Source organism: Staurois parvus, unplaced genomic scaffold, assembly GCF_062004578.1.
Source record: "Staurois parvus isolate SC_StPar_1 unplaced genomic scaffold, SC_StPar_1.0 ptg000428l, whole genome shotgun sequence".
In the NCBI taxonomy this organism is placed as follows: Eukaryota; Metazoa; Chordata; class Amphibia; order Anura; family Ranidae; genus Staurois; species Staurois parvus.
Window position 1 is genome coordinate 427501 of NW_028318224.1, and position 25954 is coordinate 453454.

At 46.1% G+C, this 25954-nt stretch overlaps 1 protein-coding gene across 8 annotated transcripts in view; it reads right to left on the reverse strand.

Moving 5' to 3' along the window:
- CELF4 (CUGBP Elav-like family member 4) overlaps positions 1–25954 on the reverse strand; it is a 1398731-nt gene that overhangs the window by 105380 nt on the left and 1267397 nt on the right. For all 8 annotated transcript variants that reach the window (XM_089687534.1, XM_089687538.1, XM_089687536.1 and 5 more), the window contains one exon: positions 16174–16254. In XM_089687534.1, coding sequence (XP_089543660.1) covers positions 16174–16254 — 81 coding nt within the window. The remainder of the gene's footprint in view (positions 1–16173; positions 16255–25954) is intronic.

Genomic DNA, 25954 nt, shown 5'->3' on the forward strand with positions numbered 1-25954 from the left:
ACTATAACCGCTCTTCCCGGACCCTGCATTCACTATATCCGCTCTCCCCGGACCCCGCATTCACTATATCCACTCTCCCCAGACCCTGCATTCACTATAACCGCTCTCCCCGGACCCCGCATTCACTATACCGCTCTCCCCGGACCCCGCATTCACTATATCCCTCTCCCCAGACCCCGCATTCACTATATCCGCTCTCCCCGGACCCTGCATTCACTATATCTGCTCTCCCCGGACCCCGCATTCACTATATCTGATCTCTCCGGACCCTGCATTCACTATATCCGCTCTCCCCGGACCCCGCATTCACTATATCCGCTCTCCCCGGACCCCGCATTCACTATATCCGCTCTCCCCGGACCCTGCATTCACTATATCCGCTCTCCCCGGACCCTGCATTCACTATATCTGGTCTCCCCGGACCCCGCATTCACTATATCCGCTCTCCCCGGACCCCGCATTCACTATATCTGCTCTTCCCGGACCCTGCATTCACTATAACCGCTCATCCCGGACCCTGCATTCACTATATCTGGTCTCCCAGAACCCTGCATTCACTATATCCGCTCTCCCCGGACCCCGCATTCACTATGTCCAGTCTCCCACAGTACACAAAACATGGAAATGCAATTATTTTAGTAAATATAAACTGCTAAATACATTTTTTTATCATCAGTTAGAGCAGTCATGTGACTTCTATCAGTGTCCAGCTGAGCACTGGTTAAAGACGTAGGAGGTGTTTTCATTCTCGCCTGACCTATGAGACTGCCTAACCCCTGACCGTCTGTCTGAACAGTGCTGATTGGCCCTGTGCTGATCGCATGCACCCTCCCAAAGAAAAAAAAAAAAACCTCTCTAGCAATACACACTAAACTGAGCAAGTGCAGCTTGCACCCAAGGCTCTGTTCTATCAGTAGAAGAAGGGGAGGAGGAGAGAAGACAGGATCAAACAGCCTTTTTACACAATGCAGAGGATTAACCCCTTAGGTTCCACAGTGGGTATAACAAGCATGCTTTGCTGCATATACAGACTGATTGTACTGCTGGGGGTTTAGGAACACATTACATTTGAGAACCCCCACAATGTCTTTGTTATGTTTCCCCGGAGCCGCGCATGCACGGTTAGAATGGGAGGACGCATATGACGTCCTCCCAGAATGAGAGAACCGCCTTGCACCCGTCGTTACCTTATATGCCGGGCGGGAGGCAGTTAAAGCTTCCAGGCAAAAAAATGAAATACACAGCAGAAATAGGTAAGTGCTTGTAGGGACTGTGATCCCTGTGGCCCCTCTTGTACCCTGCCACACAGAACGGCCAGGTCCTCGACCTCCACCACCGCAGATTCTCAGCCTGTTCAAGGGCACACCCCCAGCCTGCTGATTGGACAGTGAAGAAGCAGGAGCACCTTGATGCTCTCTCCCAGCTTCTCTCTCCTCCTTTCAGCATAGGAGTGGAAGAGGACTGGATTCAGCCGCCTACAATCATTGCATTTACATACACACTGCTGAAGAAAATGAAAGGAAGACTTTGAAAACCCATCAGATCTCAATGGGGAGGAATCTCCTGCTGGATCTCTATACTGACATGGACGGGTGATGGGTGAGGAACGTAAGGACGCCCCATCGTTTGATGGAAATGAAAATGATCGACCTACAGAAATGATGCAGCAGGCGAGTCCATGTTGGTGAAATGTCATTGCAGCAACTCAGAATGGCCCTCAGTAGTGTGTATGGCCCCCACGTGCTTGTATGCATGCCTGACAACGTCGGGGGAGGCTCCTAATGAGACCATGGATGGTGTGCTGGGGGATTTCCTCCCAGATCTGGACCAGGGCATCACTGAGCTCCTGGACAGTCTGAGGTGCAACCTGGCGGACTGAAACAAGAGGTGTTCTTCTGGATTTAGGTCAGGTGAGCGTGGGGGCCATTCAATGGTATCAATTCCTTCATCCTCCAGGAACTGCCTGCATACTCTCCCCACATGAGGCCGGGCATTGTCGTGCTCCAGGAGGAACCCAGGACCCACTGCACCAGGAGGAACCCAGGACCCACTGCACCAGGAGGAACCCAGGACCCACTGCACCAAGAGGTACTCAGGACCCACTGCACCAGGAGGAACCCAGGACCCACTGCACCAGGAAGAACCCAGGACCCACTGCACCAGGAGGAACCCAGGACCCACTGCACCAAGAGGAACCCAGGACCCACTGCACCAGGAGGAACCCAGGACCCACTGCACCAGGAAGAACCCAGGACCCACTGCACCAGGAGGAACCCAGGACCCACTGCACCAGCGTAGGGTCTGACAAGGTCCAAGGATTTGCGTTGTCAAGGGGCCTTTGACAACGTGCTCGTCCGCACGAAACGCGTCAGAAGGAGCCTAGCCGGTGACGTCACGCCGTTCCGTACCTCGTGGAGGCCGGCGGCCATCTTGGATTCTGGGATACCCTGTGAGTGATTACTTTTTACTCTGCAATAAAATGTTTTTGGAATATACTACACTATTAGCGTTTTTTGGGGTGGGCTTTTTGGTCAAGCCCCCCCCCTCTCTCAAGGTGGATATCTTATATGAGTGCCCGGGTTGAGGAGTCTGGAGTAGTGATACTGAGTATTTCTGGATGTCTGGAATCCCCCTTGCTGGTTAAGGAAAGGTGTATCCTTATCAGAGTGACAGCCTGCCAGATGATCTACACTGTTTCAGCTCTCTAGGACCAGGAGTGGTCTGACAACTCAAATGCGCATATTATGCGCTTTCTGGTGAGTGCATAATATTATACACCTTTCAGCACGGAGTCGACCACCTTTGCACTGTTTACTGGGACTATTGTATCATGATATGAGGATGTTTTCCAATCACTTTTAAGCACCAGTAGCCTGTCACTTATCCATTATATAACATATATTACTCTTTTTGTAGCGCTGCATGTGTTATTATCATTTTTAGTGTGAAGGTTTGGGGTTTGTGCCTTTCATGCTAGCTGCTTATCATCTATCTCCGAGCGCTCGTTATTTTCACTGTCTTGATGTTCATGTGTCCACGGTAAGACAGACTGTCTACAAATGGAGAAAGTTTAGCACTGTTGCTACTCTCCCTAGGCGCGGTCGTCCTGTAAAAATGACTGCAAGAGCACAGCGCAGAATGCTGCATGAGGTAAAGAAGAATCCCAGAATGTCAGCTAAAGACCTACAGAAATCTCTGGCACATGCTAACATTTTTGTTGACACATCTACAATCAGGAAACCATTAAACAAGAATGGAGTACATGGGAGGACACCACGGAGGAAGCCATTGCTGTCCAAAAAGAATATTGCAGCACGTTTGAAGTTTGCAGAAGAGCACCTGGATGTTCCACAGCACTACTGGCAAAATATACTGTGGACAGATGAAACCAAGATTGAGTTGTTTGGGAAGAACACACAACACTATGTGTGGAGAAAAAAAGGCACAGCACACCAACATCAAAACCTCATCCCCACTGTGAAACATGGCGGAGGGAGCATCATGGTTTGGGGCTGCTTTGCTGCCTCAGGGCCTGGACGGATTGTTGTCATTGATGGGAAAATGAATTCCAGAGTTTATCAAGACATTTTGCAGGAAAACGTACGACCATCTGTCCGCCAACTGAAGCTCCGCAGAGGATGGGTGATGCAACAGGACAATGACCCAAAGCATACAAGTAATTCAACAAAACAATGGCTGCAACAGCACAGAATACGCCTTCTGGAGTGGCCCAGTCAGAGTCCTGACCTCAACCTGATTGAAATGCTGTGGCATGACCTTAAGAGAGCGATTCACACCAGACATCCCAAGAATATTGCTACACTGAAACAGTTTTGTGAAGAGGAGTGGTCCAAAATGACTCCAGATCGTTGTGCAGGTCTGATCTGCAACTACAGGAAACGTTTGGTTGAGGTTATTGCTGCCAAAGGAGGGTCAACCAGTTATTAAGTCCAAAGGTTCACATACTTTTTCCTCCCTGCACTGTGAATGTTTACATGTTATGTGCAATTAAACCATGGCAACATCTAATGTTTGTGTAGTATTATGTTCAGCAGACTGTGTTCTTCTATTGTTGTGACTTAGATGACGTTCAGAGCACATTTTATGCCCAATTCATGCAAAACTCCACGTAATCCCAAGGGGTTCACATACTTTTTCTTGCAACTGTATGCCATTGGAAACCATGCAGCCTACTATCAATGTGTTTTTGATGCAGAAAAAAACGCACTGGACTGCATGTGGTGTGAACTGGCCCTTAATGAGAAATCTAAATGCTTATATGCTGTTAGGTTTTTTATATAACAGGTTCAACTTAATAAAGGCATGTGCGCCCCGGTGCGTTTGTGGTGCATTTAGGTGTGTTTTGGGTGCGTTTTTTATACATTTTACTGCACTCAAGTGCAGAAAAAAATTCAGCATATTCTGCTTTTTTTTCTGGAACTGGAACACACCGGAACTGACTGCACTGGTGTGAACCATGACATTGGAAACCATGTAACCTACAATCAATGCGTTTTTGATGCAGGAAAAAAAACGCACTGGACTGCATGTGGTGTGAACTGGTTTAAATGCGTTCCGGTGCTTTTTTTGTGCGTTTTACTGCGTTCCAGTACAATTCAGTGCAGAAAAATGCAGCATATTCAACTTTTTTTTCTGGAACTGGAACTGACCGCACTGGTGTGAATTATGCCATTGGAAACCATGTAACCTACTATCAATGCGTTTTTGATGCACAGGACTGCATGTGGTGTGAACTGGCCCTTAACCTCTTCCCGTCCGGCCCATGTCGATAAATAGCCGGATGGGAGTGCTGCCGATGCGGGTGGATGTTTCTAAATGTCCTCCTGCATCCATTGCCTGTGTGCGCTCCCTGGGAGCATGCAGCACCGCAATCAGTACCCGCTGTGTCCTCCAAACACAGATCGCTGTACGGGACCTCTATGTAAGGTCCCGATTCATGTCATCACTGATTGGCCAATCAGTGATGACATGAATAGTAGTAAACAAGATGTCACTTCCTGAATGATCACGGAGATCACATGGTACAGGGCCATTCACAACAGCCTTGTACCATGTGACAAGCTGTGACCAATCACAGCTCTCACAGTATTTCTCAATGGCTGCAGGAACAATGGAGGTACAGGAGAGCCTGGGAACCAGCGCAGGTGCCACCAGCAGTGGTGGTGATGGGAGGAGAGGGTTGAGGTTTCATGTTGGGGGGGAAAGCAGGGTTAACTTTGGAAGGTCCTTCATGCCAACTGACCAGGACTGGAGGTTTCAAGCCTCCCATTTTTATCAAGAGATCAGATCCCCATGCGATGCATACTAGCACATTATGTCTTTACCTTGCAGGGGATTTTTTTTTTTTTAATGGACACGGTTTACTACCGCTTTAAGGCACAGAAGGGGTCAGGGAACAGGTGTTCCTCAAGTTCCTCCTGCTCTCACTGTACAAACAGTTCCTCGCAGTCCCAGACTTCTCAGAGGAACAGGAGAGCCTGGGAACCAGGTGCCACCAGCAGTGGTGGTGATGGGAGGAGAGGGTTGGGGTTGCATGTTGGGGGGAAAGCAGGGTTAACTTTGGAAGGTCCTTCATGTCAACTGACCAAGACTGGAGCTTTCAAACCTCCCTATTTTATCAAGAGATCAGATCCCCATGCGATACATACTAGCACATTATGTCTTTACCTTTCAGGGGATTTTTTTTTTTTTAATGGACACGGTTTACTTCCGCTTTAAGGCACAGAAGGGGTCAGGGAACAGATGTTCCTCAAGTTCCTCCTGCTCTCACTGTACAAGCAGTTCCTGGCAGCCTCCGACTTCTCAGAGGAACAGGAGAGCCTGGGAACCAGGTGCCACCAGCACTGGTGGTGATGGGAGGTGAGGGTTGGGGTTGCATATTGGAGAAAATCAGGGTTAACTTTGGAAGGTCCTTTCAATGTCAACTGACTAAGACTGGAGCTTTCAAACCTCCCTATATTATCAAGAGATCAGATCCGCATGCGATGCATACTAGCACATTATGTCTTTACCTTTTAGGGGATTTTTTTTTTTTTTAATGGTCGCACGGTTTACTACCGCTTTAAGGCACAGAAGAGATCAGGGAACGGATGTTTCTCAAGTTCCTCCTGCTCTCACTGTACAAGCAGTTCCTTGCAGTCCCAGACTTCTCAGAGGAACAGGAGAGCCTGGGAACCAGGTGCCACCAGCAGTGGTGGTGATGGGAGGTAAGGGTTGGAGTTGCATGTTGGGGGGAAATCGTGGTTAACTTTGGAAGGTCCTTCATGGCAACTGACCAGGACTCTGGAGGTTTCAAGCCTCCCTCTTTTATCAAGAGATCAGATCCCCATGCGATGCATACTAGCACAATATGTCTTTACCTTGCAGGGGATTTATTTATTTTTTTTTGGATTTGTGGTTTACTACCGCTTTAAGGCACAGAAGGGATCAGGGAACAGATGTTCCTCAAGTTCCTCCTGCACTCACTGTACAAGCAGTTCCTCGCAGTCCCAGACTTCTCAGAGGAACAGGAGAGCCTGGGAACCAGGTGCCACCAGCACTGGTGGTGATGGGAGGTGAGGGTTGGGGTTGCATATTGGGGGGAAATCGGGGTTAACTTTGGAAGGTCCTTCATGTCAACTGACCAAGAGTGGAGCTTTCAAGCCTCCCATTTTCATCAAGAGATCAGATCCTTGGTTACACCCATCATGCCTAAGGATCTCTTTCCGCATTAACCTCTCTACTTTCTAATCTTTACTTTTACTTTGTAACCCTTCTCTTCTACATAAACATTCAAAACCTTCACCATGACCAAAGGTTGTTGATTTTGTTATGCTTTTCACATTTAAATACACAACTTTTTGGGCGCCTGTAGCTGAAAAGGAAAGTGGGGAAGGCAGATATGAGTTCAAAAGCGAGGCTGTCCCACCCAAACAGGGATGGTTAGGAGCAGGGGCGGACTGACAACTCATGGGGCCCCCGGGCAATAGGGGATCATGGGGCCCCTGTGTCCTTGCCCAAACTCAAAAAAGCCTATGAAAAAGGTACCAGGGGCATCTCATGGGGCCCCCTACTGATCCTGGGCCCTCGGGCAGTGCCCGAGTTTCCAAATGGTCAGTCCGCCCCTGGTTAGGAGCAACATGCAACTGTGGGAGGATACACGAGGGTAGATTTTATTCTGAGGAAACTGATGGGGAAGGACGAGATCTGTCAGTCACAACTCCACAAGTATTATCCTACAAGGCTTGAGGTTATTAATCCCCAGGAGTGGCATTTACAATGAGGCAGGAATGGACTTTTTGGGAGGATGAGAAGTAAGCAGCACAAGAAATGCATGCCACCACCCCCCCACTAGCCATCATTCATCTACCTGGTATGGTGAAGGAAGACACATTGGACAGATGCCATTTAAAGTAGATTAGAATTCTTTCATCTCAGTGTGTGTGTAATTAGGGGCTTCACTTCGTTCACCCGTAATACCAGAAGATGATGACACCATGACTATTTGAAAAGCGCAGTTCTCTTTGCTGATTTGCTAAGAGTCCTCAATATTTCACACATGTTCAAAGGTGAAAAATGATCGTCAGTGGAGGCTAAGTGTGCGCATGTTGCTGTGACGACATTTCTTGCAACCCCTTGCGTGCCGTGGGGCTCCCTTGTTATATTTTAAAGGATCGTTGTTGTCTTTTTATTCCAAACCACCATTTTATAAAAGACTCACGTGCAGCATTTACCATTTTTGTGCTATTTGCTAGTTGAGTCTTTAGCTACAATTTTTATTGCACAGATCTGATTAAATAAATTAGTGATCTCAAAACTGCGGCCAGCGGGCCAGATGCAGCCCTTTGCCTGCCTTTATCTGGCCCTTGGGACAATATTCCTCCCACTGCTACAAGGTGTTGTTTCTACCACTGACACCAGCAGTAGGGCATCATTCCTTCTTCTGATACAACCAATAGGACACTATTCCTTCCACTGACACCATGATGTGGCAAACCCTCCCCAACAATTGGGCACTATTTCTTCTACTGACACCAACAGTGGGGCACAGGGGCAGACTGACAACTCACAGGGCCCCCGGGCAATAGGGGATCATGGGGCCCCTGTGTCCTTGCCCAAACTCAAAAATGCCAATAAAAAAGGTGCCAGGGGCATCTCATGGGGCCCCCTACTGACCCTGGGCCCTCGGGCAGTGCCCGAGTTTCTAAATGGTCAGTCCGCACCTGGTGGGGCATCATTCCTTCTTCTCGCACAACCAATAGGACACTATTCCTCCCACTGACACCATGATGTGGCAAACCCTCCCCAACAATCGGGCACTATTTCTTCCACTGACACCAACAGTGGGGCATCATTCCTTCTTCTTACACAACCAATAGGATAATATTTCTCCCACTGACACCATGATGTGGCAAACCCTCTCCAACAATTGGGCACTATTCCTTCCACTGACACCAACAGTAGGGCATATTTCCTTCCTACACCAACAGTTGGGCACTATTCCTCCCAAAGACACCAACAATGCAGCACTCCTCCCAGTCACATCAACAATAGAGCATTATTCATCCCATTAATATCAATGATGATGGGGCATTATTTTTCACCAATGATGGGGTACTAGTCCTTCTCCTACTGACCACAGGCGCTATGTCTTTTTTACTCTCACCGCTCACCAAGCCTGGGACATTGTTTACTGCCACTGATACTGGAGCATTAACTACTCCCACTAGTCACAGTCTGGTCCCCTGAATGACAGCAAACTGGCCCTTTGGCTAGAAAGTCTGGAGACCCCTGATGGGGATAAATTAGGGACTTATGAGATACAAAGTCAGTTGATGACTTCACAACAATACGTGCAACCTGTCATGAGATATAATAACGAATGCATAGCTCAAAACACTAAAAAATCCCAGTGACATTATTTAGTTTTGTCATTTTCCAATTACACTACTATTTATTTAAAAGTCTATATGTATGAAAGCTTAAATAATCCTAGAAGGTTGCTGGGTAACTGGGATGTAAAAATATGGTGACAGATCTGAGCAAAACAATTACTTATCAAAATGTATGTGAAGTTTTATCTGAATCCTGAATGTTGCAAGAAACGTAGTCCAACATTATTCTGCCTCTTGAGCTTTCATATTGTTTAATGAGCCTGCCACTCCCACTAATGCAGGCCATAGATGGGTCGAAAATCGGTCGATTTTTCGGCCGAAAATAAAATTGGCCGATTTTCGGATCGTTAGTGGGCTAATTGTTCGGCCGTTTTTCGGTATTTTGGCAGATTTTTTTTATCGGTAAAGTTGGAAAAAAATCGGCCGATTTTGCTGATCGGCCAATTTTCACGGCAATGATGGGCAAATCGGCTGATCTTTTTACCGATAAAATAATCTGCGCATGAGCCGTGACCTGCAAGAGGAAGACAAAAAGAAGAAGAAAAAGAAGAGGATGAAGAAGAAGAAGAAGAAGAAGAGGATGAAGAAGAGGATGAAGAAGAGGATGAAGAAGAAGAAGAGGAAGAAGAAGAGGATGAAGACGAAGAAGAAGAAGAGGATGAAGAAGAAGAGGATGAAGAAGAGGATGAAGAAGAGGAAGAAGAAAAAGAAGAGGATGAAGAAGAAGAAGAGGATGAAGAAGAAGAAGAGGATGAGGAAGAAGAAGAGGATGAGGAAGAAGAAGAAGAAGAGGATGAGGAAGAAGAAGAAGAAGAAGAGGAAGAGGAAGAAGAAGAGGAAGAGGAGGAAGAAGAAGAGGATGAAGAAGAGGATGAAGAAGAAGAAGAGGATGAAGAAGAGGATGAAGAAGAGGATGAAGAAGAAGAGGATGAAGAAGAGGATGATGAAGAAGAGTAATTCCAGTCTGGCAAAAAGTGTCCCTGCAGAGAGCTCCGCTATTTCTTTGACAGTTCCTTGACATTTATAGCGGTTGTAACAATGTATCTATTTGTTTCCAAATAAAAACATCTGTATCCTAAATGGATACAAATACATTGTTACAACCGCTATAAATGTAAAGGAACTGTCAAAGAAATAGCGGAGCTCTCTGCAGGGACACTTTTTGCCGGCTGTAGACGGGATGAAAGTCGGCCGATTTTTTTTACTGTTGCTGGTAACGTCGGCCGCTTGAACGACCGATTTTTCATTTTTTTAAAGAAAAATCGGCCGATTTTCGACCCATCTATGGCCTGCATTAGTGACCACAAGGTGGGCTAAGGAGTTTGGGAAGGTGGCAACAAAAGATTGTGGACTCCTGACCTATAAAGGCTTGTTGGACATCCCATTCCAAAACCATGAGCATTAACCTAGAATTGGCATCTATAACAGCCTCCACTCTTCTTGGAAGCTCTTCCATGAGATTTTGGAGGCAATCGGTGGGAATTTGTATCTATTCAGCCAGAAGAACATTTGTGAGGTCAGGCACTGATGTTGAATAAGAAGACGTGGCTCACAGTTGGCTTCCAATGCACCTCAAAGGTCAGGACCGCCCAACCAAACTGGTCAAGCCATGTCTTTATGGAGCTGGGATTGTACACAGGGGCACAGTCATGCTGGAACAGAACAGAGTCTACCCAAACTGTTACCAGAAAGTTGAAAATACATTGACTCAGTCATTTGTAGGCTTGGCTATACAGGTAGGTGTGATGCCAGGTGTGCATCAATTTGGTTCTGGCCAGCTCAGTGGATTCCTTTAAAAAGGCTTGGATTCCTTCTTGGATACACAGAATATAACTGGATACTGACATTTATAGGTAAAGTTGATCTCGGGAATATCCGATTGCCTCTCGGGGGATCTGGAAGGAATTTTTTTCCCTGCAGGAGCAAATTGCATCGTGCTTTGCTGGGTTTTTTGCCTTCCTCTGGATCAACTGTGGGTGTAGGGTTATAACTTTTTTTTTTTTTTTTTTTTTTTAATGGTTGAACTGGATAGACTTTTGTCTTTTTTCAGCCAGAGTATAACTATGTAACTTCAGCTGCCTATATCTGAATCTTCTGACATGAGGTTCTTCACTTCACATGCCCAGATGCTCAACTTGAATTGACTTGTGGATAAAGGTACTACAATAATAACTCAATTTTGCAAACACTGGAAACACACTAAAGCTTCTTTATGAATAACTAAATTTAGGGTTTTCAGAGCCCTGACCTTATGGATACATTCAGCTTTCCTTTAAACTTACCGTACCTCCTTTCTGACATTTTTAGGATGGTCCACCAATCCTTCAACCTTTCAGTAGGCCTCTGAAACTCACCCTCGGAATGTGTTTCCCAAACTATTCTCCTTGGCTAATTATACATTATCTGGAGTGTGCTAATGCCACCAAAATAGTTATATGAAGAGATAAAATCAATTCGTGTTTTATGTGGAAAGTGATAAAATGGAGACGGCATCGTTAATGGAGCCATTCCGATTACAGCAAAACAGCGGTGACATTTAGGTGGCTGCATGCCGGTGATGGATGCCTTTTTCCATAAAATCCCAACAACGATAAATAATTGCCCATAATAAACTGGATGGTAATTTGTAAACAGATCTGAGATGAAGTTCAGTCTAACAGAAAATGTCACAAGGAGTTCAGGTAATTCTTAATTAGGGGATTAGAAGAGGAACCTTTCTTGATTTTTGTTTTTGTTTTAAAGGGTCAGCCAGTCCAAAAGTGATTGATGGCATCTGGTGGTCTAAACCATCTGCTTATATCTCTAGGGGACTCTTGGAGCTGTCTTAACTCTTGGCATTTTTTGTTCTTGGCTTTAGAAATACAGTAAAGTGGTTTAAAGGGGACAACTGACTTTAATTGGTCTACAGAAACTCCTTTTTATTATTATTATAATACAGGATTTATATAGCACCAAAATTTTGCACAGCGCTTGACGACATGCGAATTGTTACAATACAATTCAATACAGGAGGATCCAGAGGAACCTGCTCATTGGAGCTTGCAATCTAAAAGATCGGCCTTTGGCCTCTCTTTCGTCATGTATTTGATATTAGATATTGAGGAACAGAGGAACCTTGATGCTAACCCTAACTCTTATGCAAACCCTAACACTAACCCAATGCTAATTCAATACAAGTCAACCCTAATGCTAACATGGTGCTCATGAGGCGATATGTTACCTTCTGAAAGGCCTGCGTATTTGATCCCCAAGAAGATTTTACTTTCAAATCCTGCCAGACCATACTGCAACCACATGCCTTCGATACAGTTGCACCATGGTTGTACCGCAGTCACAATGGCTTGAGTATTTATCTATTTCAGGTACTTATATAGCGCCGTCAATTTACGCAGTGCTTTACATATATATTGTACCAGGGGCGGACTGACAACACATGGGGCCTCGGGTAATAGGGGATCATGGGGCCACTGTGACTTTGCCCAAACTCAAAAAAGCCTATGAAAAAGGTACCAGGGGCATCTCATGGGGCCCCCTACTGACCCCGGGCCCTCGGGCAGTGCCCGAGTTTCCAAATGGTCAGTCCGCCCCTGTATTGTACATTCACATCAGTCACTAACCCTCAAGTGGCGTACAATCTAAGGTCCTTAACTTACATTCACATACTAGGGCCAATTTAGACAGGAGTCAATTCACCTACCAGCATGTCTTTGGAGTGTGGGAGGAAACTGGAGTACCTGGATGAAACTCACGCAGGAAGAGGGAGAACATGCAAACTCCAGGCAGGTGATGCCATAGCCGGGATTTGAACTAACGACCCGAGTACTGCCAGGCGGAAGTGCTAACCATTTAGCCACTGTGCTGCCCGAATAGGTCATTAGCAAATGGCACCACCTACCAGCAATGCCATGTGGCAGGGGCGGACTGACAACTCATGGGGCCCCCGGGCAATAGGGGATCATGGGGCCCCGTGTCCTTGCCCAAACTTTAAAAAGCCTATGAAAAAGGTACCAGGGGCATCTCATGGGGCCCCCTACTGACTCCGGGCCCTCGGGCAGTGCCCGAGTTTCCAAATGGTCAGTCCGCCCCTGCCTTGTGGTATAAAATTGGTCACACTGCAAAGCAACTGCGACAATGAATACAAGCATGCCTGCTGGCCATGTTAATTGCCTGTAAGTGGTCGTAGGGTGATAAAAACTCAGACCAACTTCCTGTTTTTGCCTGAAAAGACCTTTAAACTAACCTTAACCCCTTGTTTATTAGGAAAATCATATGATCATCATATCAGTGCCATTTGTCTTCCTCCACATGGCAAAATTTAAGACTAATTTTGACAAAATTTTGGCCAAGTCCAAGTCAATTTTTGCAAAATCCCCCCTCTTTCCTAGTCAATATTTTTCTCCTGATCAGCCTTTTTTTTTTCTTTTTTCAAGGCTAATTTGTTTTCTCTGACCATGACCATCAACAATGGCAGACTGGACCATATGGCCTAGTTTGATTTCATAAGCATTCATTCCCACCATCCCTGGATACAGCATCATCTATTAGCAGGGCTCAGCGGTAATCAGGTATCTCTCTCCAGCTTAGCGCCTCTTCCCAGCCGAGTCCTATTACCTCATCCCCTGCTCTGCTGCTATTGATTAAACTTCAGCTCATCCCGGCAGCCCGGAGATTGATGCCGCAAGAGTTCCATGTAGGACAGAACAAAGTGCGTCCTGTACAAGTCATTAGCAGGTTAGGGACAATTGATAGGCAGCTGACCAAAGCGGAACACAAAGTGGAAACATGGATCTGCCACAGTGGTAATTTCATCAATTCTCGGGGTGAATGCACAAAGCTGGGTCAATCGGAATGGACTCGAATCAGAGTCAGTGAGGTGCTAGGGTCTTAAAAGTTTTTCTCTTTAAATATAATACAACTCCACCCAATAACAATATTTTGTTATAACAGGGGTTTGGATTTTATTCTTTAGCTCAACACCAACCAAATAATTAAAATGTTTTTTTTATTCATTGCTTCCTGTGACTTCACTCTACACCAGTGGTACTCAACCTTCCTAATGCCGCGACCCTTTAATACAGTTCCTCATGTTGTGATGACCCCCAACCATAAAATTATTTATCCAGTAATTATAATTCATGAGTGTCGTTTTACCTCCAATACTGCTGCTTTCAACACAGTAGCTGCTTTCAGCACAGTAGCTGCTTTTAACAGAGTAGCTGCTTTCAGCACAGTAGCTGCTTTCAATACAGTAGCTTCTTTCAACACAGTAGCTGCTTTTAACAGAGTAGCTGCTTTCAACACAGTAGCTGCTTTCAACACAGTAGCTGCTTTTAACAGAGTAGCTGCTTTCAACACAGCAGCTGCTTTCTACACAGTAGCTGCTCTTTACACATCGGAAATATGTGTTTTCCGATGGTCATAGGCGACCCCTGTGAAAGGGTTGTTCGACCCCCAAAGGGGTCGCGACCCACAGGTTGAGAACCACTGCTCTACACCAATCCAAAAAAGGGGCGCCACTGGCACAGCAAAAAAAAACAAAATTACAAAAAGGTACTAACGTTTTTCCATTCTGCTGATAAAGCATTTTATTGTTGCTGTATCTGTTGCCATTGGAGAGATAGCTCTGCTCTCTCCTCCTATCAGCATGTTCACTCTGGATGTGTTGGATGCCTCGTCCCCCTCTGTTGAGTGCTGTGGTTTGATCCATCCGCCCATACATCACTACTCCTGAACCAAGGCAAGGGTTGGTGGGAGGAACCACAATTTGCAGAAGGGAACCAGGCATTCGATAAAACCAGAAGGATACTTAGTGCTGTGACTTTATATGCAAGCTTTAGCTCTTCAAAGCAGCGATGTTTGGCAGAGTGGGTGGTGGGACAGTTAAGGTTGACTTCCAGCCTTCCCTTCAGGCTTGCACAGTTGTAAAGGCTCCTCCTCTGTACAAAAATTGCTTACTTTGATTTCACTGCACACTGTGAGCTCCTTATAATGTGCCGTAAAAGCTTCAACAAGTCAGAAATAGCCTACCTCATTTCCTGGCTGAAAAATGTCCAGCATTTTCTCGCCCTTTTCTCCACAACCTGGCCCACCCCATTTCAGTTCTTCTAACCATGGAGGCTCAGCATCACGTGTGGCCAGCATCCAAATAATCCTGCCTAGGAATGTCCACTGCTGGACAGTTGGAATAAATATCCATCTTCTCTTTACTTGCTAATATACATATTTGATATATGTCAACCATACAATATTGCCAAGGAGATCGCTCTGTTGCTTCCTGGTGAGCTTTACTGCTTCTTACCTCATCTTCCTGCTAGCTCGTTGTCCAGTATGAATGGAGGCAGAGATAAGAAGCAAAGTTCAATCAGGGAAGAGTAGTATCTCTGGCCTGACTGCAGCGTGGTAAAGGTAAGAGGAATGCCAGGACAAGGTCATCCAGGACCCAGGACAAGGTCATCCAGGACCCAGGAAAAGGTCATCCAGGACCCAGGGCAAGGTCATCAAGGACCCAGGGCAAGGTCATCAAGGACCCAGGGAAAGGTCAACAAGGACCCAGGGAAAGGTCAACAAGGACCCAGGACAAGGTCATCCAGGACCCAGGGCAAGGTCATCCAGGACCCAGGGCAAGGTCATCAAGGAGCCAGGGCAAGGTCATCAAGGACCCAGGACAAGGTCATCCAGGACAAGGTCATCAAGGACCCAGGACAAGGTCATCCAGGACCCAGGACAAGGTCATCCAGGACCCAGGGCAAGGTCATCAAGGACCCAGGGCAAGGTCATCAAGGACCCAGGACAAGGTCATCAAGGACCCAGGACAAGGTCATCCAGGACCCAGGGCAAAGATGCCAAACTGCACCCCCCCCCTTCCTATTCATGAAGTGCAAGCTTAGGGAATTCTACACCCAGCAGCCACTCGCTTATCAAAATCCCTGCCACTGTCACTACTCCTATCATCCTTGTAACAGAAGGAAGACAACCCCATACCTACAGTAAACCACTGCGCCCAGGGCAGCTTCCCCTACCGCCCACCCCTTGCCCTTGGCCCTGGGTAAGCGAGTCACATGTATGACTGAACAGAAGTGCAAGGAAATACAGCTGGACACACAAAAAGCGCTCAGGTAGCTGGAAACGATTTAGAAAGTATTGGAGGCCCATGGACCACCGAAGGTTGACTCAAATCCATAAGATCCCACTTAAAAGTGAAAAGACACTTTACATTGGATAGACCCCGTCATGTAAGAAGTACTTCCCAATGTTGGCTCCATGCAATCTGCTCACTCACCTTCTCGCTGTTGCTGTGGGATCATGGGAGGTGGCTGGGGGAATGCTTGACTGATCTGTCCATAGGCAGCAGGATAAGCAGCTATTGGGGAAACAGGAAGAGAAAAGGCAAACTGTCAGCCACTTAATTGAAAGAATCACTCCATTCTCCACATAAAGCATAACAAGGGTTTAAAGCCAAAATATAACCGATTACCACATGGAAAAGAAACTAATATGATGTGCATGACACCCTATAAAATGATGTGCCTGTGACTACCCTTGGTATAAGGTAGGTGAAAATTGCATGTTTTTTTTTTTGGGGGGGCAGTATTTGCCTATTGTATGCCAGTTCCAAAATGTTTGACTTATTAATAGAGGATTGTTTTGGGCCCAGAAGTCCTTGCTGCACTAGATCATATTGAGAATATGTTATTGTAACTTTAAGCCAAGAGATTCATGGTTGGGGGTCATGGATAAGTCAAGGGGTTACACATGAGGGTTGTGCTCAGATTTATGGGATAGGCTGATGGTTAGGAGTTATTGTTAGGTTTAGGTGTTAACATTTATGGTTGGCGCTAGGTTTATGGATTATGGGTCAGGGCTATGGTGAGGTTTCGTAGTTACAGTTGAGGGCTAGGTTTGCAAGTCAAGGCCGAAGGTTATGGTTATGTATAGGTATTGGGTTCTACGTTTATGTAGGTCTAAGAATTACAGTTGAGGGCTAGGTTTGCAGGTTAAGGCTGAGGGTTATGCCTACATTGGGCTAAAAGTTCATGTTGGTCTAGAAGTTATAGTTCAGGACTAGGTTTACAGGTTAAAACTGAGTATGGTTATATGGTTTTGGTTAAGGTCCAATTAGGTCTAGATGTTATAGTTCAGAGCTACGTTTACAGGATAAGGCTTGGGGTTATGGTTAAATTGGGGTTTAAGGTGGGGGTTCATTAGGCCTCGATGCTCCGGTTCATGACTAGTATTATGAGTTAAGGCTGGGGGTTATAGTTAAAGTTAGAGTTTGGGTTGAGGTTCAGTTAGGTCTAGATGTTACAGGCTAAGGGCTAGGTTTATAGGTTAAGGCTTGGGGTTATGATTACATTGTGGTTTGAGGTGAGGGTTCATTAGGCCTAGATGCTCCGATTCATGGATAGTATTATGAGTTAAGGCTAGGGGTTATAGTTAGAGTTTGGGTTGAGGTTCAGTTAGGTCTAGATGTTGCTGGTAAGGGCTAGGTTTATGGGTTAAGGCTTGGGGTTACGGTTAAATTGAGGTTTGAGGTGAGGGTTCATTAGGCCTAGATGCTCAGGTTCATGACTAGTATTATGAGTTAAGGCTGGGGGTTATAGTTAAAGTTAGAGTTTGGGTTGAGGTTCAGTTAGGTCTAGATGTTACAGGCTAAGGGCTAGGTTTATGGGTTAAGGCTTGGGGTTATGGCTAAATTGGGGTTTAAGGTGAGGGTTCATTAGGCCCAGATGCTCCGGTTCATGACTAGTATTATGAGTTAAGGCTGGGGGTTATAGTTAAATTTAGATTGAGGGTTGAGGTTCAGTTAGGTCTAGATGTTACAGGTAAGGGCTAGGTTTATGGGTTGGGGTTATGGTTAAATTGGGGTTTAAGGTGAGTTTTCATTAGGCCTAGATGCTCCGGTTCATGACTAGTATTATGAGTTAAGGCTGGGGGTTATAGTTAAATTTAGAGTTTGGGTTGAGGTTCAGTTAGGTCTAGATGTTGCTGGTAAGGGCTAGGTTTATGGGTTAAGGCTTGGGGTTTAAGGTGAGGGTTCAATAGGCCTAGATGCTCAGATTCATGACTAGTATTATGAGTTAAGGCTGGGGGTTATAGTTAAATTTAGATTGAGGGTTGAGGTTCAGTTAGGTCTAGATGTTGCTGGTAAGGGCTAGGTTTATGGGTTAAGGCTTGGGGTTATGGTTAAATTGGGGTTTAAGGTGAGGGTTCATTAGGCCTAGATGCTCCGGTTCATGACTAGTATTATGAGCTAAGGCTGGGGGTTATAGTTACATTTAGATTGAGGGTTGAGTTTCAGTTAGGTTGAGATGATACAGGTAAGGGCTAGGTTTATGGGTTAAGGCTTGGGGTTATGGCTAAATTGAGGGCTTGGCATACGGTTTGATTGGGTCTAGAGGTTACGATTCAGGACTTGATTTACAGGCTAAGGCCGAGGGTTATGGTTAAATTGAGGATTTGGGTTCAGCCTTGCTTGGGTCTAGATGTTACAGTCCAGGGATAGGGTAACAAGTTAAGGCTTTGGATTTTGGTAGGTCTAGGAGTTGGGTTGAAGATCTTAGGTCTTGGAGTTAAAATTAAGGTCCAGATTTATGGTGCATGACGGCTGAGGGTGACGGTTTGAGTTAGTTAGCTCTAAGGCTTAAGTTGAGGGTTATGGTGTGTTATGATTCAGGGTTGTTGTAAAATTTACTGGCTGCGGTTGAGGGTTTCGAGTTGAGGGTTAGATAGTGACTTAGGGTTGTGATTCCATTTATGGTTCAGGGTTTCAGTTAGGATGAAAAGTTGGGTTGAGTGCTACAGTACGTTTAGGTCAGTACATTTCGGGGTTGGGTTTGGGTGTTGGTGTTGCAGTTAGAGATATTAATTTGAGGGTAACGGTTAGGTCTAAGGTCACATTTAGGGGTTATGCTTTGGTTTAGGGTCTGGAGGTAGAATAACATAGAAACCATAGAAAAGTGACGTCAGAAGTGCTCCATGGAGTCTGCCCAGTAATAATCAGTAGGCTTTTGGCTATGATCATCACTCCTCTGAAATACTGCAGAATCCATCAATCTCAAATAAAAAAGATAATGAAAATATACAAATATCATTGTGGAAAATATACAAGTGGAACCTTTTTGGGCCCCACCCATGACAATTTTCAGACCAATGTACCGTCCCATGGTGCAAAGGGAGAGCACGGAACATTCCCTGGTATTACTTTCATTATTTTTTATTTTTTTTTAAATAAAAAGCTTTTAATTTCAGTCCTCGGCTCCCACACACCTGACACCTCCCTCCCTCTTCAAACAGCTCAGTGTGCCGTAATGCCGCGTTCAAAGCTTATCGCCGGCTCCAATTATATTGTACGACAGTTGAGTGCCCTGTAAACGAATAGTACAGTATACAGCGAGAACTGGCACAGGGGAAAAAAAAAACAAAACTTAATAACATATATTAATCTGGTGTACTCAGGAATAATGGATGTAAATTGCTGTATTTATGTGACGTGCCGTTCTCGTCTTTTGCGCCATTTGCCGGAGTTCTGGAAACGCTAAAGGAAAGGATTATGTATGGTGACAGATTATAATCATGTTCAGCGCAGGTTTAAATGCCAATTCTTCACGCTGGCACTTCGCTAGGTTTTGTTTTCAGCACAATTCTCTATGCCTGCGTTGACAGTTGCGAGAAAGGGGGGGGGGGGAGGGAAAAAAAAATGCGTTATCTTTGCCGCCCTCTGCTGGTCGCCTTTGGCCGGACGCCGGCCGTGAACGCTGCCAGCTGCTGTAATCACAATCATTTCGGAAGCATTCCTTTTAATGTAGTGTTTATGGGCTAACAAAATTCACTTGCATAAATATATTTATGTTTCCGAGCGTGGCATGCCAGGTGCAATAAAACCGCCGAGATGGGTCCGCTGGTGATCGACCGCGATCGCAAAATAATTAACATCGACTCATATTTTTCTCTTCTAATGTATTTTTCATGCATTTTTGACTCTTTTTCTTTCTTTTACCCCCCCCCCCCCCCCCCTCCGATGTTGGCTTTGAACGCGAAAAAGCTAATTCCCTCCTTCTGGCTTCTGATGTTTGGTAAATGTAGATGGTGATGTTGGACCGCCAATCTGATATATTGGTAGTCATGCTGGGCTCCTCCTGATATGGTGATATGCTGATCCTTGGGCTTCAGTGCCTGCTTTGTCACTGACCCGAAACAATCAAGTTCTTGCATCTGGTGCAAAATTCTTTAATGGGCCTTTAATGGCTCATTTAGACCTTTGCATTGTAAAGTGTTTTACTGCAGCGCACATCAATGCATGGCTCTGTGTAGGGGCGGACTGACAACTCATGGGGCCCCCGGGCAATAGGGGATCATGGGGCCCCTGTGTCCTTGCCCAAACTCAAAAAAGCCTATAAAAAAGGTTCCAGGGGCATCTCATGGGGTCCCCTACTGACCTCGAGCCTTCGGGCAGTGCCCGAGTTTCCAAATGGTCAGTCCGCTCCTGGCTCTGTGTTGCAGTGTATCTACACCCAAGGACAAAAATGTCTTATATTGAATATCATGTGGAGTCACTCTGCTCATGCTCAGTTTGGTGTGTATTGCTAGAGAGTTTTTTTTTTCTTGGGAGAGTGCATGTGATTGGCACAGGGCCATTCCACACTGTCCAGATAGAGGTCAAGGGTTCTGCATCCTCCTAGAGCAGAATGAAAACTCCTACAAGCTGTAACTAGTGCTCTGCTGGACACTGATAGAAGTCAGAAGACTGCTGTATACTGCTGAAGAGAAAAGGTATTTAGCAGTTTATATTTACTAAAATAATTGCATTTCCATGTTCTGTGTACTGTGGGACACCAGATATAGTGAATGCAGGGTCCAGGGAGAGCGGATATAGTGAATGCAGGGTCCGAGGAGAGCAGATATAGTGAATGCGGGGTCCGGGAGAGCGGATATAGTGAATGCAGGGTCCGGGGAGAGCGGATATAGTGAATGCGGGGTCCGGGGAGAGCGGATATAGTGAATGCAGGGTCCTGGGAGACCAGATATAGTGAATGCAGGGTCCGGGGAGAGCGGATATAGTGAATGCGGGGTCCAGGGAGAGTGGATATAGTGAATGCGGGGTCCGGGGAGAGCAGATATAGTGAATGCAGGGTCCGGGGAGAGCGGATATAGTGAATGCAGGGTCCGGGGAGAGAGGATATAGTGAATGCGGGGTCCAGAGAGAGCGGATATAGTGAATGCAGGATCCAGGGAGAGTGGATATAGTGAATGCAGGGTCCGGGGGGAACCGGATATGGTGAATGCAGGGTCCGGGGAGAGCGGATATGGTGAATGCAGGGTCCGTGGAGAGCGGATATAGTGAATGCGGGGTCCGGGGAGACCGGATATAGTGAATGCGGGGTCCGGGGTGAGCAGATATAGTGAATGCGGGGTCCGGGGTGAGCAGATATAGTGAATGCGGGGTCCGGGGTGAGCGGATATAGTGAATGCAGGGTCCTGGGAGACCAGATATAGTGAATGCAGGGTCCAGGGAGAGCGGATATAGTGAATGCGGGGTCCGGGGAGACCAGATATAGTGAATGCAGGGTCCTGGGAGACCAGATATAGTGAATGCAGGGTCCGGGGAGAGCGGATATAGTGAATGCGGGGTCCGGGGAGAGTGGATATAGTGAATGCGGGGTCCGGGGAGAGCGGATATAGTGAATGCGGGGTCCGGGGAGAGTGGATATAGTGAATGCGGGGTCCGGGGAGAGCGGATATAGTGAATGCGGGGTCCGGGGAGAGCGGATATAGTGAATGCGGGGTCCGGGGAGAGTGGATATAGTGAATGCGGGGTCCGGGGAGAGCGGATACAGTGAATGCAGGGTCCTGGGAGACCGGATATAGTGAATGCAGGGTCCAGGGAGACCGGATATAGTGAATGCAGGGTCCGGGGAGAGCGGATATAGTGAATACGGGGTCCGGGGAGACCAGATATAGTGAATGCAGGGTCCTGGGAGACCAGATATAGTGAATGCAGGGTCCGGGGAGAGCGGATATAGTGAATGCGGGGTTCGGGGAGAGAGGATATAGTGAATGCGGGGTCCGGGGTGAGCAAATATAGTGAATGCGGGGTCCGGGGTGAGCGGATATAGTGAATGCGGGGTCCGGGTAGACCAGATATAGTGAATGCAGGGTCCAGGGAGACCGGATATAGTGAATGCAGGGTCCTGGGAGACCAGATATAGTGAATGCAGGGTCCGGGGAGACCGGATATAGTGAATGCAGGGTCCGGGGAGACCGGATATAACGAATGCGGGGCCCGGGGTGAGCAGATATAGTGAATGCAGGGTCCGGGCTGAGCAGATATAGTGAATGCAGGGTCTGGGGAGAGCGGATATAGTGAATGCAGGGTCCAGGGAGACCGGATATAGTGAATGCGGGGTCTGGGGAGATCGGATATAGTGAATGCAGGGTCCGGGGACAGCGGATATAGTGAATGCGGGGTCCGGGGTTTAGTAACACTTTAAATACAAAACACAAAAATTTACCAAAAAAAACCCCCACATGTACCTGCATTTTTCAGGCACTCCCACTGAAGTCAATGGGACCAAACCTGCACCTTCCTGCACCAAAAAAATGCCTTCATCTCTTCCAAAAAGTTCTGCAGGGAAATGCATAGATGTGAATGGACCCCATAGAAAACAATGTAAAATAGATTGCCATGCATTGTTGCCCGTTAGAAAACACTCTACAAATCGCACAGGTGTGAGAGCCTAGAACAGGACTACAAAGTACGTCCCCTTTATTTAATCTCCGTTACATAAAGAAGGGGTCTGGAAACACTGCACAGGCAGAGATCATGGGAAATCAGGGGCTCACTATATTTCTGGCAGGATCAACATGTACATATTTTTTTTTGCACTTATCAAACAGATACAACAGGAAGTGAGATCAAATCTCCATAAATTGAGGAAAGTCTTATACACCTGTCCCCATTGGAGGATAGAGAGAATTCCTTTTACTTCCTATCCTGAAGACACAAGAAGAAGTGAGAGGAAATTTCCCTGAATTGAGGACAGTCCCCTCTTATACAGACGTCTACATTGGAAGATCCGGAGATTTCCTTTTACTTCCTATCCTGAAGATACAAAAGGAAGTAAGAGCCAATTTCCCTCAATTGAGTTAAGCCTCCTCTTACACAGATGTCCCCATTGAAAGATCTAGAGATATTCTTTGTCTTCTTATCAAGTAGACACAACAGGAAGTGAAAGGAAATTTCCCTAAATTGAGGAAAGCCCCCTCTTATACAAATGTCCCCATTGGAAGGTCTGGAGATTTTCTTTTACTTCCTAATCTGAAGATACAACAGGAAATGAGAGTAAATCTTCATAAATTGAGGAAAGCCTCCTCTTATATAGAAGTCCCCATTGGAAGATCCAGAGATTTCCCTTTACTCCCTATCCTGAAAACACAGCAGGAAGTGAGAGGAAATCTCTGTAAATTGAGGAAAGCCCCCTCATATACAGAAGTCCCTATTGGAAGATCCAGAGATTTCCTTTTACTTCCTATCAAGTAGATGCAACAGGAAGTGAGAGGAAATTTCCCTAAACTGAGGAAAGCCCCCTCTTATACAACAGGAATTAAGATCAAATCTCCCTAAATTGAGGAAAGCCCCCTCTTATACAAATGTCCCCATTGGAAGGTCTGGAGATTTTCTTTTACTTCCTATCCTGATGATACAACAGGAAATGAGAGCAAATCTTCATAAATTGAGGAAAGCCCGTCTTATATAGAAGTTTGACATTGGAAGATCCAGAGATATTCTTTTTCTTCATATCCTGAATATACAACAGGAAGGAAATCTCCATAAATTGAGGAAAGACCCTCTTATATAGAAGTCACCATTGCAGGGGCGAACTGACAACTCATGGGGCCCCCGAGTAATAGGAAATCATGGGGCCCCTGTGTCCTCACCCACACTAAAACCACACCCAAAAAAGCCTATGAAAGGTACCAGCGGCATCTCATGGGGCCCCTTACCGACCCTGGGCCCTTGGGCAGTGCCCGAGTGGCTAAATGGCCAGTCCGCCCCTGCCCTATTGGAAGATCCAGAGATTTCCTTTTACTTCCGATCCTGAAGACACAATTTCCCTAAAATGAGGAAAGTCCCCTCTTATACAGATGTCCCCATTGGAAGATCCAAATATATTCTTTTTCTTCCTATCCTGAAGATACAACAGGAAGAAAATCACCCTAAATTGTGGAAAGTCCCCTCTTATACAGAAGTCCCCACTGAAAGATCCAGAGATTTTCTTTTACTTCCTATTCTGAAGACACAACAATTTCCCTAAAATAAGGAAAGCCCCCTCTTATACCGAAGTCCCCATTGGAAGATCCAGAGATATTCTTTTTCTTCCTATCCTGAAGATACAACAGGAAAGAAATGTCCCTAAATTGAGGAAAGCCCCCTCTTATACAGATGTCCCCATTGGAAGATCCAGAGATATTCTTTTTCTTCCTATCTTGAAGATATAACAGGAAGGAAATTTCCCTAAAATGAGGAAAGCCCCTCTTCTACAGAAGTCCTTATTGAAATACCCAGAGATATTCTTTTTCTTCCTATCCTGAAAACACAACAAAATCCCTAAATTGAGGAAAGCCCTCTTATACAGATGTCCCCATTGGAAGATCCAGAGATTTCTTTTACTTCCTATCCTGAAGATACAACAGGAAGGAAATCTCCCTAAATTGAGGAAAGTCCCCATTGGACGATCTCTATTTCTTTTCAGGAGACAACTCAGAATTTTGGATCTACCTTCACTTTCAGTACCAGTGAAAATGATCACTCGGACAAAGAAAGGGCTAAATCTCTCCAGACAACAATAAAATCTGACAGGATCTCACCCATCCCTACTCCATCCAAAAATAGAAAAATAAAGGTTTAGGATTTACACTGGAAGGCTTTGGTTGGGGGTCAAGTGAAGGATAAAGTCCAACTCCAGCCAAAGATCGGTAATTATTTCTGGATAGAACAGAGAAAGGTGAAAACCCCTAGAAGACATGTTCTTCATATAAAAAACGTGTGACAGGTCCACTTTATTTTTTCTGCAAAGAACCGAAGTCTTATTGGCTACAGTCACATCCTCGATGCCCTTTTATTTTACCCCCCCCTTCGTTCCATGTGATTAATTCACTTTCTTGCAATGCTTTTTCTAATGCAAGGTTTCCATTTGCTCAGACCTTGTCTTCTCCCCGAGGCCATAACAGAGATGTCATGGTGGACAATGATTCTGATAGGTCCGGCACGTAGGTGAATGTTCGGCGCTCACAATCACAGTGGTACAGCTATTGATTTTTGATTGCATGGTTCATTGAATGCAGTTTTGGCAGGCAAAGGTCAGTGGGGAGATTAGAGAGCCAGTTACATTGGGGTCAGGGGGCTTCCAGGAGACCATCTATAACCGTGTCACACAATAGGAGGCCAGGACCATTGGAGACCTCGTGGGAAAAGCGGCTTTTCGGCTGAGGATGGAGTGTTCAGGTCGGAGCACATTACCCCCCCAGCCCAGGATGAAGGAAATGCTGGGAATACATTGCTGACAGATAGAGGTGTTGGGTTCATATACAGAGGTGATGTTATCATCTCGTGGATTGAGGTTCTCAGCTTCTGGTGGATGCAGGAGCACCACACCCCCCTTGACAATCTTTGGTTGGTGCTGCGTTTCTGGATCTGCACACCTTCAGCGCTCAGTAGTAGCTCCTCCCACCTTCCCAGTCCTGTACACCTGGTGTCCCATTTTTAAGGGACTCCCATCTTCCCTGCACTAAATTCCAGGGTATATACAACTACTTTGCCCATTATGAGGGGTTCCCACCATCCCTGTGCTGAGTTTCCGGGTCTGCACACCTATTGTACACATTATGAGGGGTTCCCACCATCCCTATGCTGAGTTCCCGGGTCTGTTCACCCACTGTGCCCATTATGATGGGTTCCCACCATCCCTATGCTGAGTTCCCGGGTCTGTACACCCGCTGTGCTCATTATGAGGGGTTCCCACCATCCCTGCGCTGAGTTCCCAGGTCTGTACACCTGCTGTGCT